This window comes from Falco biarmicus, chromosome 9 (assembly GCF_023638135.1).
Source record: "Falco biarmicus isolate bFalBia1 chromosome 9, bFalBia1.pri, whole genome shotgun sequence".
Classification (NCBI taxonomy): Eukaryota; Metazoa; Chordata; class Aves; order Falconiformes; family Falconidae; genus Falco; species Falco biarmicus.
In genome coordinates this window covers 20,516,061-20,528,795 of record NC_079296.1, presented here as the reverse complement: position 1 = coordinate 20,528,795, position 12,735 = coordinate 20,516,061, and the positions used below count along the sequence as shown (strand labels likewise).

At 36.0% G+C, this 12,735-nt stretch overlaps 1 protein-coding gene across 2 annotated transcripts in view; it reads left to right on the top strand.

Annotated features, from left to right (window-relative positions):
* Positions 1-12,735, top strand: part of ATRNL1 (attractin like 1) — a 525,478-nt gene that overhangs the window by 200,496 nt on the left and 312,247 nt on the right. For both annotated transcript variants that reach the window (XM_056352650.1, XM_056352649.1), the window contains exon 21: positions 1,418-1,470. In XM_056352650.1, the coding sequence (XP_056208625.1) occupies positions 1,418-1,470 (53 nt within the window). The remainder of the gene's footprint in view (positions 1-1,417; positions 1,471-12,735) is intronic.

Below are 12,735 nucleotides of genomic sequence, written 5' to 3'. Positions count from 1 at the left end.
TAAGTTAGAGTTAATATTACTCACAAATAAAATAACACACACACACAAAAGATCTCCTTGTGATTAAAGTTTCTTAGAACAAAGTAGTGAAAATGTAGTCCAAGATATTAAATGAGTCAGATTTCCTCTGGGAAAATATTTTTATGGAATTTAATAGGCAGTGATAATATTTTTCTTTGGTTTATGAATCATTCTGTGTATTTAATAGAAAATTATAATCTTGTTGGAGACTTCTGTGGAATAGCCAAGAACACCAAAAGCAGGATTATAATTTTCTGTTACAGTACTTGGCCTTTTTAGAGCAATGTTATATAACTCAATATGATCACTGTGAGATTCTGTAGGATATTTCATGTCTCTGCAAATAACTGTATATCGTCTCAATAAGAAAGATATTTCTCCAGCTTTTACCATTTACATATCTTGTCAGCAGCATCAGTGTTTTGTATTCAGGCTAAATTTCACCTAGTGCCCTGGGTGGTCAGTAAGGAGGAGCAATTGCCTCTGAAGTTCAGAGGAGCGATGTAGCTGAGATGCTGCTGTGCTTATAGTGCTGCACGCATGGCTGCAATCGCTGGCCTCAGAGCCGGCTGCCGTGGTCCAGCTGTAACTACGTCACTTAGGACTAGGCTCTCCAGAGCAGACGGCATAGCTTTGGATCACCTCTAGGTCCTCTGTGGCGCTGTGAAAATATAACTGTTACTTTATGCTTAGGGATATTTTGGGGTTTTCTTTTTTTGTTGTTGTTCTGTTGGTGGGGTTTTTTTTTCATTTAAAGAGTTGGAAATAATACAAAAGTTGTATTGCAGCCTACCAGAGTGGTGTTTGTGAGGCTGGAGATGGAGAGCATACGTTCCCTTGCTGAAGGGACAGTGTGAAGAGTGGAAGGTGTTTTGAAGGTGTAAAACCTGGTCTTGCAATGTTTCAGGACTTTGTATGTTAGAGGAAGACATGTTTGAGAACACTTTCTGCAGTCAGTGGATCCCCCTGATGGATGCTCAGCTGTTGACTGGGAAAGGGCCAGGTCAAACCCAGCTGAGGCAGTAAGCTGTCACTGAAGTAGCGTGGGCAATTACGGTCCTGGTGCTTGGCTTCCCTGCCTGGCTCTCTTTTGCTCTTCAGTGGGGGCATACTACCTGCTGTAAGTCCTACAACAGGCACTGACATTAAGCACATGACTGAAGTGCCTTATTCGAGAGCCTAGTCACTCTAGGTTCCTTTTATAAGGAAAGAGGTACCTACAGAAAGTAGCATGCCCTAATTAAGAACTATATCAAATACTTATAATTTTCATCTATCTCTGCTACTAGTAATGAAACTCATGCTATTTTGAATAAATATTCTAGCTGCATTTTTATTAAAACTATATTGTGTTTAATGGGAATATTTGGTTTTGTCTTTTTTTTTTGCCCTGCAGCTGTGACTCTGAAAATAGGTATCTTGGAAATCCACTTAGGGGAACATGCTACTGTGAGTACTTATATTTTTAATGTTCAGTACTTAAATGCTGTTTACGTATTATGTGATAATTTCATTTCCTTGGAAAACCAATATATTTTTCTTAAGATTTTATGAAGTTGGGCACGCTGACATTTTGAGTGAAGAATAAAATGCCCTGCTGGGCTTCTCTGTTACTTTGTCCGCAAGAATGCAAATTGAAGTCTACTAAAAGTTGATTCTTTACGCCTAGGTTAGAGGAACTGACCAAGCCATTGGGTTGTTCTCTGTATCTGAACGTATGTGAATGAAAGGAATAAGTAATTGTGCCATTGTTTAAAAGAATCTGTGGTGGGGAAATGCAAATGGGCTAAACAGTGTGATTTTCTGGGAACATTCTGAATGGTTTAGCCAGTCTGCCTCCCAGGGACATGATACACAGCTGCTCTCCAGAGTATCATAAAATGATACTGTGTGTTGTCTCCATGTTCTTATTGTTGTACAAAAGGTGCCTCTGGCAAATTTCCTTTAAAGCATTAAATTTTTGATAGTCATACTGAAAGACCTGAAGGGATGAGAATGCTTATTACCCATGTGCAGAAATCCCTCAGTGAGCTATGCCAATTTTGCTGTTACAATATCAATGTTAAGTAGTAATTTTAATCATCATTAAAATGTATGGGATGTTGGAGAACACTGTTTTACCTTTTGTGACTTTTGCACATAACTGCTCAATGTCAGACAATTGGATCCATTTGTCTATTGTTTCTAACATCATCCCTACCTCAAACTTAAATTTACATAAAGACATATCTCTGAATATATTTATAGCATCCATTCTGATCTTTGGACTTTTTTTTAGCATTTCATTTTAGAACGTACACAAAAGCTTTGTTTTAGAGTATCTTTAAGGCATCATTTACCTAATAAATGAATATTTCTCTGCTTTACTGATGTTTATTTTCTACCTTGAATGGTTTGCATCTGCAAGATATTTTTTACACAACAAAATAAACACATACTATATTACAGATGCTGACATATCCCTAGGCCTAAAACATCTATTCCTCTTGCCAGGTATTAAAGAAATTTGTGTGGGTTTTTCTGATATTTTTTTTTTCTCTCAGACAACTTAAATTCAAATGTAATACTTCAATCTGGAAGATGGTTTTAAAATATTGTATTTTGAAGATACTGTTGACATCGACAGTTTACATAAAATAGAACAAGTTGAAAATACTCCTTAAAACTGTGTTATATAGATGTTGTTGATGAATAAATTCCATTCCATTTGTTGTTTGTTGCATAAATGTTCTTTATTTCAAAACAAATTTCAGTATTTAGAAGAATTTTTTTTAATCTATGAATTGTATAATTTTTGTAGATTTATAGATAATGAGTATATGAGAAGTTCATACTATGAAGAGAGTGCTATATAGGCTATATGGATATGGATATTTTGTTTATTAACATTTCTTTTGTCCTTAAATATTATTCAATTTAAGAGACAGAAAAGAGATGACAGTAGTTAGATCCGTAGACCTTAGTCGTCGCCATGAAAAACATTATTTTTTTGCTATCATGTTGCAGGTTGGGTCTATAAATCATGTTGGCCACAAATTGTACTATATTCAAGATGCCCTTTCACCTTTAACTCACTACAATTTGTCTTCTGTCAGATTTCAAAATATTTTAAGGATCTTGTTCTGGAATGATAAATCTACTTTTAATAATTTCAGTCACTTACAATATCATCTAGAAATGGTTTTCAGAGTTTTCTGAAGGTAATAAGGAGTCTGTGCTAATTGAAAATAATAGACTTCTGTATTTCTTACATCTAGTGGCTGATGCATCATGATGGGAAATAATTTGTTTATTTGTGGGTAACTGACTGACCTAAGATTTCAATGACAATTGCTTATCAACACCATCCATTACCTGCTAAATAATGTATTAAGATACATTTGTCATAAAAAGATAGTCTAATTTCTTATATAGATCAGTATTCTAAAATATGGCCTCAGCATGGACTATAATTTGTTATAAGAACATGTTTTGCTTTTGTACAAGGTAGGCATTTGGATGGTATTTTCCAGCAATTATTTCACTACTCTGTAAGAAACTTTCTCTTTAGACGCTTATATTGCTGCTTTACTTCTCCCTGAAGTGAAGAATATTCTTATTTTTTGCAGCACAGGAGTAGTTATTGCTCAGGAGGGAGGAAAATACTGAAGAAAAACAAATTTTGTATACTTATGAGGAGCATAAGTTTATGAGAAAAAAAAATCTAGGCATATTTGTTTCTACTACTTAGAATCCAAAGCCAGTGAATGGTAGGAAAACAGGAATACAACTAGTAGTTTGCTGTATGGTTGGGATCTTCTTCAGAAAAACTTTTAGTCACATGCTTGAGCTTAGTCATCTTCAAAATGACTAGGTTTAAGTGTTCAAATTTTATCTTTTTTTTTTCACTTGTTTAAGTATTGCCCTAAATTGGGATGCTCTTCTAAGCCAAAACCTTAGAATTCAATCCTGTGTGGATTTTGTATGATAGTGGATGACCTCAGTTTCTCTTTAACAGCAGAATGTGGGCTGAGAATGCTTGTTGCCTTAGAAGAACTTTCTGCAGCTTGTGATATTGTGAATGCCCACAGCCCTATGAAAGTTCAGCTGTTTTCACCTCTGTCAGCTCTCTGCCCAGCTTACCTAGTCTTGCCTAGTCCTCTCCTCCCTCTTGCCTGTCATTGCCATCCTCAAGCCTAGGAAGGGCAAACGGACTGGTGGTGATGTAGGCACTAGTATGAACATCAATAGGCTAAGACAGCAAGTAAATGCTAGAATTCATAGTTAGCCAGTGGGATAGCACAGATTGTTTTTGTTTCTTCCTTATCTGTTTCCTTTCATCATGATGTAGGAAAGTAAGCAGAATATTAATACTGTACATGGAACTTGTTGTGATTGAAGTGATCTGAGCACAAATGAAAACACAGGATAACTACAGATAGGTCTAGCACGGTCAGGAAGAATGAGATTTATATAAGAAGTAATATGCTGAAACTTTGCAGGGATTTATTCTAAATGCAGATACTATGCCAAAAGGATAAACACAGATAGCAGCAAATCCATCAAATCCTAGCGATAACAGAGGCAGTTTGTTAAACGTCAGATTCAATTCTAATATGGCATCTCCAAACATGGCAGCACTGGACATGACTAGTTTTCCTACTTTAAAATACCAAAACTTAATAAATATAGAGTAGGAAATGCATAATAGACAGGGCATGCAACAGTGTATTATGCAGACTGTGTGAAAATGGTTGTCCATTGCTTCTATTAAAATTATTTTAATTTCATTCTTCATGGCTTCACTGTATTGAAAAAGCACAACAGAGAGAACAAACATCTCCGAGAGTGAGAGAATAAGAACAAAACTCACATACAAGAAGCAGAAAAATGTTGAATGTGTAAGGATGCACAAGGAGCTGTATGATTCTCTCTGTGTTCTAGTACCCTGTCGTCAGTAGTGGATGAATATGAATGCCAGGAGACCAGTATCGCAAGGGGACAAACATACAGTGATATCTCTCTCTTTACATCCAACAATTTGCAGTCCAGGAACTTTGTAAGAGGAAGAATTTCTTGAGCCAAAAGTGTTCAATTGTTTAGGAATATCAGAGGAAATCTTATGGAAGATTTCTTATACATAATATAAAGAATATGTATACAAAAGAAAGCTTCATGAAATTAAAAGCCACTGTTTTGTCTTTCCGTATAAATATTCTTGCAGGCTGGGTACAAGTCTGCTTCTGGACTGGGTCTCTGTGTTTCTGGTAGGGAGGCTTTGTATCTCTATCCCTTTCTGTAGAAGCCAACCTTTCTGTGAGTGATAAGAAGCTGATTCTATCCATACAAATGAATTCTGAATGGAAGCCAGAGATGATTGTGCAGCTGACTTATGCATGTACACAAACCATAAATATAACATTTCATCACAATGCATTTGTATTTGTTCTTGTTCTTCGGTATCCCAGCCAGCATGATGTATAGCAGTGACACCTAGATAGCAAAGTGTGCATCCAGATTGCTGGATTAGTTCTTCACACGTCAGCATTAGAAATCCATTGCTGTTGGAATCACTGCTCCTGGGTGCAAAGAAACGTGCAGCAAAACCAGATGGTTTTAGACTGATTGGGAAGAATCACTGGGACAAATGCCATTTCTGTGATATTGACCAGGGTTATATACAGACGCACAGCTTTACATCATAAATGGAGAAATAGTTAAACCAGTGTTCTAGAGAAAATGAGTTTAAATTTACAATTCCTGATTTTTGTACTACACAGAGGGTGTATTATAGGCTTGCTAACAATCACTTGTTCTGAAAGGATATGATACTTTCCTTCATAAACCTCTTCTCGTTATCCATCTTTCTAAGGTCAAAAGCTTTCCAAAACATCTGTTTTAAGTACATTACTTTGAGTGCCATGGTTCCAATGCTACATTTTAAACAAGAAGTACAACTGATAGATTCTAATACTACTACATACAGATACATAAAAACTTTAAACAAATCAGTACTGTAAGTATAAATCATATTGTTTTTCTGCATAGTTGTTAAAATTTCCAGATGTACTGAGCACTGAAGAGCTGCCTATTACACTAAGAAAATTCCTAGCTAAGACCAATCGAGTAGTCAGCTAAGAAAATGTAGTTGAAAAAATCCACATGGGTTTACATACCTTAGTTTCTTTTACCCTTTAAAAAAATGTTTATAAGAGTATTTTATTATTTCTGGATACTAACCATCAACAATGCAGCGAGAGAACCACTAGCTTCTCCCTTGGTTGCTGCAGATTGGTTGCTCTTTTAAAGTAGACACTGGTGGGTTACAGGGCAGCACACTTCAGAGTATGAAGCTTTCGGCATTCCAGAAGATTTTTTCAGCAATGCACAGCAAGAACGTAGTCACAATGCAATAAGATTTCAATAAATTAACAATTTTGATTAATCTGGTGCTTATCATTGGTCTGGACAGACAGTCCATGACTATCTGTGAACTCAAAGAAAAATCAAGGAAAGCTTGCATTTTGCATTCAGGAGTGCGTTATATATCCAGGGTAACATAACAGAGTTTACTGTGCTGTAGAGCAGGCCCACTTTTAGAGATTAGAACATGACCTTTGAGAAGGATTAGAGGATCCAGGAGTGAATGGAGGTCAGAAGAGATGGGTCATTTATCAAGAGAATTAAAACAGGGAGGGGATGAATGATTTATAGCTTCTTATAGAATTAAAACCTATTTACTGATAATTTATTCCACGTATTCACAAGAATATGTGCCTCTGGTGAAGATATTTGTTGGATTTACAGCTTTTAAAAAAGAGGAGACACATCCATAAAAGAGGCTAAAAGAACGAACAAATTTTATGTTATCTGTTTTCTGAGGTTCATTGTGTTTCCTTTCACAGCTCTTTCTAATCTTTCTCTTACCTCACTGTTTTATGGAATGTCATTTGTGGATGGCTTCACACAGTGACTCAGCAGCCACTATTTCAAATGTTCTTCTGGGCTGAAGCATGTGACAAAGGAAGATGGTAGACCCATCTGCAGAAACCTTAAGGGTCAAGTATACTACAGAGCACTGGCACCACTCAGCTTTCCTAGTTAATCTGTTGGACTTGCAGGGAGGAAAAATCCAAAGAAAACATTGCTTAGATGTTTTTCACTAAAACCCCCACAACATAAATGACTAGTAGGAAAAAAATATTCATAGATTTTTTTAAAAAATTATCATTGGATAAATTTTATTAGCCTTTTTTTTTTCTAGTTAAAACACACCACAGGAAAAATATGTGATTGTATGTGAGCTATTAAATATTTTGCAACAACTTTTTGGGGATTGACCTGAATAAATGGTTTACGGCTTTACCATGCCATTTTAAACCCTGAGCCATAAAATAATTACAGCTCATAACACAATTGCTTGTTTCCTTGGTATACATGCAGAAAGGATAGCAATAAGCAATTCTCTCAGTATGTTAGCAACTCGGGAAGATGAAGAATGATTCTTTCATGCCCAAAACTGGTGAGAAAGCATGAAGTGTATATCCAGTAAAAACTCTCGAGATAACGTTTGGTATCTGTGCAGGGAGGTGCGAAGGAAGAAGGAAATTTTGGTTCTGGCTGTAGAGCCTCGTAAGTGTTCTAGTCCAGTCCTGGAGTTGCATTAGCCCCATTACTGCTGGTACAGCAGGACTACAAAAAGGGCAAAGGAAAGGAAAGTGCTAGTACTTACCTGTAATTCTTACCGCTTCTTACAATAAATTTTTATTTTAATCTAGAACTTTTAAATTATTTTGTTATGCATGATATGTGGTACCTGAAACAAAAGCCAACACTTGTTTCTTATATCCCGTTTATTTAAAATTCATCTCACTTCATAAAAATTAAGAAAAGAAGTCTTAATTACTTTTTGTTATCCAGGCTCTGGACTAAAGGCCTGTTACTCCTTTATAGGTGTTATTTTATATTTTTTTTTCTGACTTTTTTTTTTTTAATAGATGTAATTGGAAAGATGGTTTGATAGAGGACAGGTTATTAAAAGCAGATAATTTATGACAACATGTTAGCTCTAATGACTTTTTAGAAAAATTGGCTCAATAACGTCTCAGAGCAAAAGGCTCAGATAATACATCCTTATTTAATGTTGTCGAAATACAGTTTGGGCTTAATCTGACGTATTGACGTGGTCTGATAGTCCATTCTACCCAGTGTTTCCTTGTTATTTGAACATACTTCCCCCACCCCGGGGGGGTTATTCATAGTCAAAGTTCTGATACAAACCGGTTTTCAGTAATAGTTACTATGTTACAAGGATTATAATTTCATAAACTGTGCGGGTGGTGAGGTACTGGAACAGGCTTCCCAGACCAGGTGTGGGTGCCCCATCCCTGGCAGTGTTCAAGGCCAGGTTGGACGGGGCTTGGAGCAACCTGGTCTGGTGGCGCAGGGGTCCTTGCCCGTGGCAAGGGGTTGTAACTAGATGACCTTTAAGGTCCCTTCCAACCCAAACCATTCTATGATTCTATAACAAGGGGAAATAAAACTGTTACAGCAAATCTCTCTAAATACTCCACCAAATTTTCTCTTGTGGTTTAGCTGCCTTGCAATAGTCCGGCAAAATGAAGGGGCAGAAACCCAGGTTGTCATCTTCACAGAAGAGTGGACATAAGCAACCTCTGTAAAAGGAATTGTTCTCAGGGCAGATGGATGCTGGATCTGGAATGAAACTTACCTCTGGTTGCTCTCAGTTTGTGAGTTCACGCTGGGATCTACCATAAATCTCTTGGTCTGCTCCAGCTCAGCTGCATGGTTTTTTTTTTGGTTTTTTTTTTTTTTTTGTGAATGGAATCTGTTTATGTTTCTTTTTCCTTATCATTCCCCAGCTTTTGTCTCCATGTAGGGTGCCACTGCTGAAGAGTTATCACCCCTGTATTCCAAGCAGGTCACCTCAGCAGCATTTAGCTCAGAGTCCATTCCAAGGTGTGCATGTCTTCGATGCTGGGGGTACCACACTGTGACCACATTCCCCACCAGATAAGTGACTGTGTATAGAGCTGCACTGGACCAAAGACACCTTGGTTTCCCCAATATTCCTTATACTGTACTGACATGGTATCTTTTTTTTTTTACTTCATAAAAAAATTACATAAATTTTATAATCACTGTGAGATTTTCAGATCTCGCAGCAGAAGAGCACAGTTATAAGATGGTTGCACGTTAGTCAAGAAACACAAATATGGTTTAATGGCTGTTGAAACATGTAACATAACCTGTTAGCAAGAAGATAACACAATTTTTAAGCACTCTGAGTGTGTGTAGGCAAATATGCATGTATACACATCCAGGGACTGAAAAGCATGGCATCTTTTATTTAGAAATATAAAAAAATAATTATCAAATAAAATGTGTACTAGAGGAAGCCATAAAGCACTAGGTGGCAGACTTGCTATACTTAGAGAAAAATTACACTCAAGAACATTCCAAGGAGAGTCTTTTAGAAGATAAACAGCAAGTAGCACTTTTAATAAAACTGTTAGCAGAGATTTTCCAGATATTTAAAAATTATGTTGAAAGTTAAAGGGTATAAACAATAAATTGTAGCTATTGAAAAGGTGTTTGTTTTAGCCGAATTGTGAGTTGTATATCAGCAGTTAGATGCTTCACTACTGATTTGTAAAATTCATGTTTCCTTTTTGGACAGCATTAATTTAAACTAAATACACATTATAACTGTAAAACTGTCATGCTTAACTTAATATAATGAGTTCCACTGATTAAGTCTAACACTGATTGACTTTGATACAGACTAAATTTTTTTTTTTTATAAATACAGTAACAATAATGACTCATATTGCCTTTTGAATATATGGGCTTATACAAATAAATTCTATTTAAAAAGAAATCTTCTTAGTGTTTAGAGAGTCTAGTGGAACAGATTACAGTTTAAATTAGACAATTCTAGCATGGTCTGAGAAAAGATTAGGCTCAACAAACCTACTAACTCAGAACGTATAAAGAGCAACAGACAAACAGAGTCTTTGCCCTGAGCTAAAATACCCACACAAACCAACTGTCGCCTCCCAGAGAATTAAAACAATTACCACACCAAGAATCTGAAGCTCCTAATAAGGCATTATGATCTCACCCCAGGCTCTGCATACTCATTTGCCAAATGCTAGGTTGGCTTGCAGCTTTTTTGGGCAGGCTAAAGAAACAGTTGTGCTGCCAATCATTTTCAGACTTTACTGTGAATTGGAGAATCTTTCCAAGTATGTAGTTACTTCTTTTTTTTTTTTTTAAATATATATTATGGATTTTCTTTGTTTAAAAAGAACACTTCATTTTTGAAATGAGGATTATTTGCTTTCTCTGATAGATTTTGCTGATGTATCAGTGATTTTACTGGCTGGCATCCCTTTGCAGATACTATTTAATAACTTTTTACAAAGTAGACTAAGTCGTTTTAGTGACTGTTCATTTAGGTATACTATCCTAAGTCAAAAGATGTCCACTGCCCTGGACAAACGAGCTTTCTAACTGCTAAGGAAAAGAAAATAATAGGTAAACATACATCATAACATATGCAAATAAAAGTCTGAAATAGGGCCCTTCATCGCCTGACAGACTGTTCCACAGGTCCCAAATATTTTTTGTATTATTTATTTTATAAAGAAATATGTAGTATTATAGTAAAATACCTATTAGTAGAAAATTTTAAACAGTTTAAATTATGATTATTTATAGAAATAGGAATTTGGAAAAACTTGATGAGGCAAGAGACAGACTTGATGGATTGGAGAAATACTTTGCTTTTTAGGGGACTCTAGCCCAAGCAGTCTTTTAAATGAGAAAGCAAGCAATGCAAATATATATATATATATATATATGTGCAATATTTTATTTTGTCTGTATATTGAGCTGGGGTTCACAGGGATTAACACTTTTTGAATCCTTGTGCTGTATATACAACATGCTGTGTATGTGTTTGTTTCCCTAACATGTCCACAAACACAGCAGCTGTCACTCCTCAGACACCTGGGAGGCCTTAGAGGTCCCCAAGTCTGGAGTTAGTTGGAAGAGTCAAATAGAATAGGAAAGGATCCATCAGCATCCCTTTACCTTCTGACAGTGGACGGAAAACCTTTGTGATGGTTTTACAGTTGCATTGATTCTCGTGCTGACTACCCAGGGAAAAGAGAGAAGTCTTGATCACTAGAACTTCAAGGAAAGATCTGTAATGAAATCTTGAACCCATTGAAATAGGAAAAAAATCCCTCTGACTTCAATAAGTACATGGCTTATGGTTTGTGGGAGACCTTGTGTTCGTTCCTTTGACTGGGAGTTCTTGGACAAACTAGCACATTATGCGGTGTCAGCTGGGTTACTTTTCTCCACTGACAAATATGAAGCACTTAAGGCTAGTTTAGCCTCTGCCATTATTACAGGCTGAACACCTGATACACCTGTCTCGTTATTCCAAGGTACACTATTTCGGTGTCTTGGGTCCTGAACCACCTAATCTCAGCACACATATCTGTAACAGTCAAAAGGGCAGTCAGTAATGTCTCCAGCTTTAGAATTAGTGTTGCAAAGCCATTGCAGAGGGTTTGAGTGAAGGCTCTGGAGGATCATTTAAATAAATTGAGAGTAATTTCTATCTAAGATGATGACAAAACCTTGGATTATATAAACTTTAAGAAATCTTATATTAGGTTAAATATGGACATTGTTAAGTTCAACTTTCTGACTGGCTAACCCAGCTCAATTTCAGCATATTGTAAAGTAGCCTATGAGTCCTTGATATTAATTTATTGTCATATTTTCCTAGCTTGAATTGTGAATATTATTTTAAAATGTTCCAGAAATATAACCCATTGACAGTAAAGTGTAATTTGCTAGTCACTTGACATAAAGTGTAGTGCTGACGTGAAATGGAAGAGCAAACTCGGTGAGGTCAAAAAGCGGCAGTATACATTAGCAAAATAGATACAATAACAAACAAGACATTAAGGGAAAGTTGAAAAATTTATCTGTCAAGGAGTATGAAGATACACTGGTAGAGAAGTAGTATATATGTATTTGATTTGTCTTTTTATGTTATGGGTAAATAAACATGCTTTACTGGGGTACACCCTTAAGGAAAAGCCACAGCCATCAGAATAATTTTGGAAAATTGACAAGGAATGCACAATGTAGGAAGAAAAATCTTCAAAGGGCAAAAATCTCACTTTTTTTTTTTTTGTGTGTGTCAATGAAATAAGAATTTTAGAATTCTACTCGTGTTGAGTAGAAATACATTTTTGTGAAAGTATGTCTAGAGAGATTTTAAACTGTTAGATCCTTCCATGGCATTAGGAATGACTAATGAAAGAGAAGCTGAAGAGAGGTCATTGTAAGAATGAACAGTAGATGTTGGAAAGAGAAAAATGAAATTAATCTAGGGAAAACAATGTACAACTACGTCATTCAAATATGTCGCTTCATGTTCATTGGCAAGGATCACCTACCAAAATATATGGTCTGTGAAGGTCAGGTATAGATGATATGAACAATCAGTGTTTTTCAAACACCAAGAACAAACAGACTGTCAGTGTTTGCTACAGTTTAGTGTTCCTTGTTACATGATAATTCAGTTCTTAGAAAAGCATTGCCAAATAGTTTGTGCCTGATATCTATCAAACAGTATAGGTATCTATCAATTGTTCTGTATTAAGCTAATCATCTGGGGAAAAAAAA